General features: G+C 59.4%; 1 protein-coding gene across 1 annotated transcript in view; it reads right to left on the reverse strand.

Annotated features, from left to right (window-relative positions):
• Positions 1-2,960, reverse strand: part of LOC104617199 (suppressor of SWI4 1 homolog) — a gene marked incomplete at its 5' end in the record, with an annotated part of 5,286 nt that overhangs the window by 2,037 nt on the left and 289 nt on the right. The window contains 9 exons of the mRNA XM_010282447.1: positions 76-221; positions 417-574; positions 646-775; positions 866-944; positions 1,034-1,157; positions 1,245-1,352; positions 1,433-1,509; positions 2,457-2,627; positions 2,708-2,758. Of these exons, the coding sequence (XP_010280749.1) occupies positions 76-221; positions 417-574; positions 646-775; positions 866-944; positions 1,034-1,157; positions 1,245-1,352; positions 1,433-1,509; positions 2,457-2,627; positions 2,708-2,758 (1,044 nt within the window). The remainder of the gene's footprint in view (positions 1-75; positions 222-416; positions 575-645; positions 776-865; positions 945-1,033; positions 1,158-1,244; positions 1,353-1,432; positions 1,510-2,456; positions 2,628-2,707; positions 2,759-2,960) is intronic.

A 2,960-nucleotide genomic window follows, 5' to 3' on the forward strand; every position in this document is an offset into this window, starting at 1 on the left:
TTTGGTTCACGGGTGCAGTTTTGGGCCAGCCAGCCCCTGCCTGGGCCCACCGCGGTGCCGTGAGTCCTTTGGTGCCGGGTCTCCCTTCCGCCGCTTCCCTGGCACTGTGGGGCGAGGGCTGGGGGCAGTGGGATGCTCCGGCTGGGTTTGCCGTCGTCGCTTCCGTAGTGGGACAGGACCCGAGGAGCTTCGTTTCCTCTTGGTGCGGTCGGGGAAGAGATCTTGGGGGAGGATAGCCACAGAGAAAAGGGGGTTCAGCAAAAAAAGGGGGGAAGGGGGGCACAGTGGTGGGGCTGACGGACGTGTCAGTGCGTTTACTTTGAACCGAGATCACGGGGAGCTCAAGGTTTTTGCATCATCAGCCACTGTCGGCGGGAGGGGATGGGGCGGGGGGACTCGGCGCCCTCCAGACTCACCTTTGTCCGGCTCCTCGCCCACCTCCTGCCGGTAATACTCGGCATCGCTCTCCTCCGACTGCTCAGCCGCATCCTGCTGCTCTGGCGCGCCAGGATCCTCGGCGTCACTGTCGCCATCCTGTTGCCATTTCCGCCGCATCCCTGCCAGGCTCTTCTCCCTGCGGTGCCACTGTCTCATCAGCCTCTGCCGGGCCGCTGCCAGACACCGCCGCTGCTGCGCTGCCCTCACCTGTGAGCCTCGCGCTGCCGTCGCTTGCGCTCCACGTCCGCCTCCTGCTTCTGCCGCCGCTCCGCCTTCAGCTGCAGCTTTGCCTCCTTCCGCGCCAGGATCTCCTTCACCTCTGATTCCACCTTGTGGACTTAAACACACGGGGAGAGGGGGGTGAGGTGCCCTGGCCCGAGCCCCTGCACCGGCCAGTTACCGGAGATGGCGTTTTTGCGGCACTTACTGAAGCTGTGGTAGAGCACATTGCCCTGCGCCAGGCCCTCCTCCACCTTGATGAGCTGCAGAGTCATGCGGGGTCCAATCTACGGGAAGGGGGGATGCGGAGAGCCCCGATCAGGCTTGGTAACATCCCTGGGGCGATGGCAACCGCGGCATCACCGCTGTCACAGACCTCGGTGAGGCGAACGGCGCTTTGCTGCGCTTTCATGTTCCCTCGGCCGGCATACGCCTGTGGCAGCTCCAGAACGTTGTGGGTCCCATCCTGCTCGGCCTCACTCTCCGACAGGTTTATGTCTCTGCCGGGGGAGAGGAATGCATTTGGGGACAGGCCGGAAGGCGCCTCCGGGACCGTTGCCCCCCTCCCCGTTCCCTCCACCACGCACTTCACCAGCAGCTCGCTGATGTCCTCCAGGCGGCTCATGTTGGGGAACTTCTCCTGCAGCAGCTTCTTCAGGCCTTTGCTCATGCCCACGGGCACGACCTTCACGCTGCTGTGAGGAGGAGGAGGAAGAGGTCAGTGCTGGGACACGGGGCGCGGGGCGTCCCCTAAAATCAGGGACACGACACTCACTAATGCCTGAAATTGAGGAGCTGCGTCTCCGTGTCATAGCTGATGAGCAAACACCTCTTGATGCTGTTGAGGTTGACCTATGGAAGGAGATTTCAGTTGGAAGGGACCTACAACGATCATCTCCTCCAACTGCCTGAGCAATTCAGGGCTGACCAAAAGTTAAAGCATGGTGTTAAGGGCATTGTCCAAATGCCTCTTAAACCCTGACAGGCTTGGGGCATCAGTAGCCTCTCCAGGAAGCCTGTTCCCGGGTTTGACCACCCTCTTGGTAAAGGCTTCCTAATGTCCCATCCAACCCTCCCCTGGTGCAGCTTTGAACCATTCCCACACGTCCTATTGCTGGATCCTCGGGAGAAGAGCTCAGCACCTCTGTCTCTACATCCCCTCCTGAGGGAGCTGTGCAATGTCGCTCCTCAGCCTCCTTTTCTCCAAACTAGACAAACCCAGAGTCCTCAGCTACTCCTTGGAGAATACTCCTTCCACCCCATCACCAGCTTTGCCCTCCTCTGGATGCACTCAAGGACCTTCCCTTCCTTTCTTAAACTGCGAGGCCCAGAGCTGCACATCGTACTCAAGCTGAGGCCGCAGCCGCGCTGAACACAGCGGGATAATCCCCTCTTTTCACCGGCTGGTCATGCTGTGGTCGATGCGCCCCAGGATGCGGTTTGCCCTCGCTGACTCTACCAGGTCTCTTTCTGCAGGGCTGCTCTCCAGCCCTTCCTCTCCCAATTTATTCTTATGCCTGGCGTTACTTCATCCTAAGTGCAGAATCCGGTATTTGGACTTTATAAATTTCATCCCATTAATCACAGCCCACTGCACCGATCTATGTCAATCCCTCTGCAAGGCCTCTCGTTCCTCAAGACAGTCAACACCACCTCTCACTTTGGGATCATCAACTCCAGATGGTTGATAAAATATATTGAACAGAACCGGTCAGAATTGAACCCCGAGGACAGGAGGAGGTGGGACAGGTGCTGAGCCGCCCCCCAGCAGCATGGGGAGACCCCTCAATCTTGCTTACCCGGTGGACGTTGATGGAGGGGAACATATTTTGGAACATGCTGGCCATCAACTTGACCTGGATCTGCTGGAGACCGAAATTGCTGAGGACCAGCAGTGGGTGGTGGGTGAACTGCTGCTCGTGCATGCGGTGTCGCTTGAGGGACGAGACCACGTCCTTGATCAGCGAGTACTGGAGATGGGGACACAGACACGAGGATGAGGAGGGGGTGAGACGCTGCCCTTTGCGCCGGCGGGGAAGTAAGCACCCACCTGCATCACCTTGAACGTCAGCGTTGGGCCACCGGGCAACCGGAAAAGCTTCTGCGGGGAGAGAAGCATTGTTCAGCGCCGGGGGAAGTCACCAGGGCTGACCCCCCTCACCTCGGCGCAGACGCATCAGTGCGTTTACTTTGGATAGAATCACAGTATGAACTCAGTGGTGTTTTGTCATCACCTGCATCTGCAAGGAGGGGGGAAACCTCCCCGAAAAGGCGAGGTGGCAAGGGGAGCACAGCTGCTGCGG

This window comes from Phaethon lepturus, unplaced genomic scaffold, assembly GCF_000687285.1.
Source record: "Phaethon lepturus isolate BGI_N335 unplaced genomic scaffold, ASM68728v1 scaffold23882, whole genome shotgun sequence".
Classification (NCBI taxonomy): Eukaryota; Metazoa; Chordata; class Aves; order Phaethontiformes; family Phaethontidae; genus Phaethon; species Phaethon lepturus.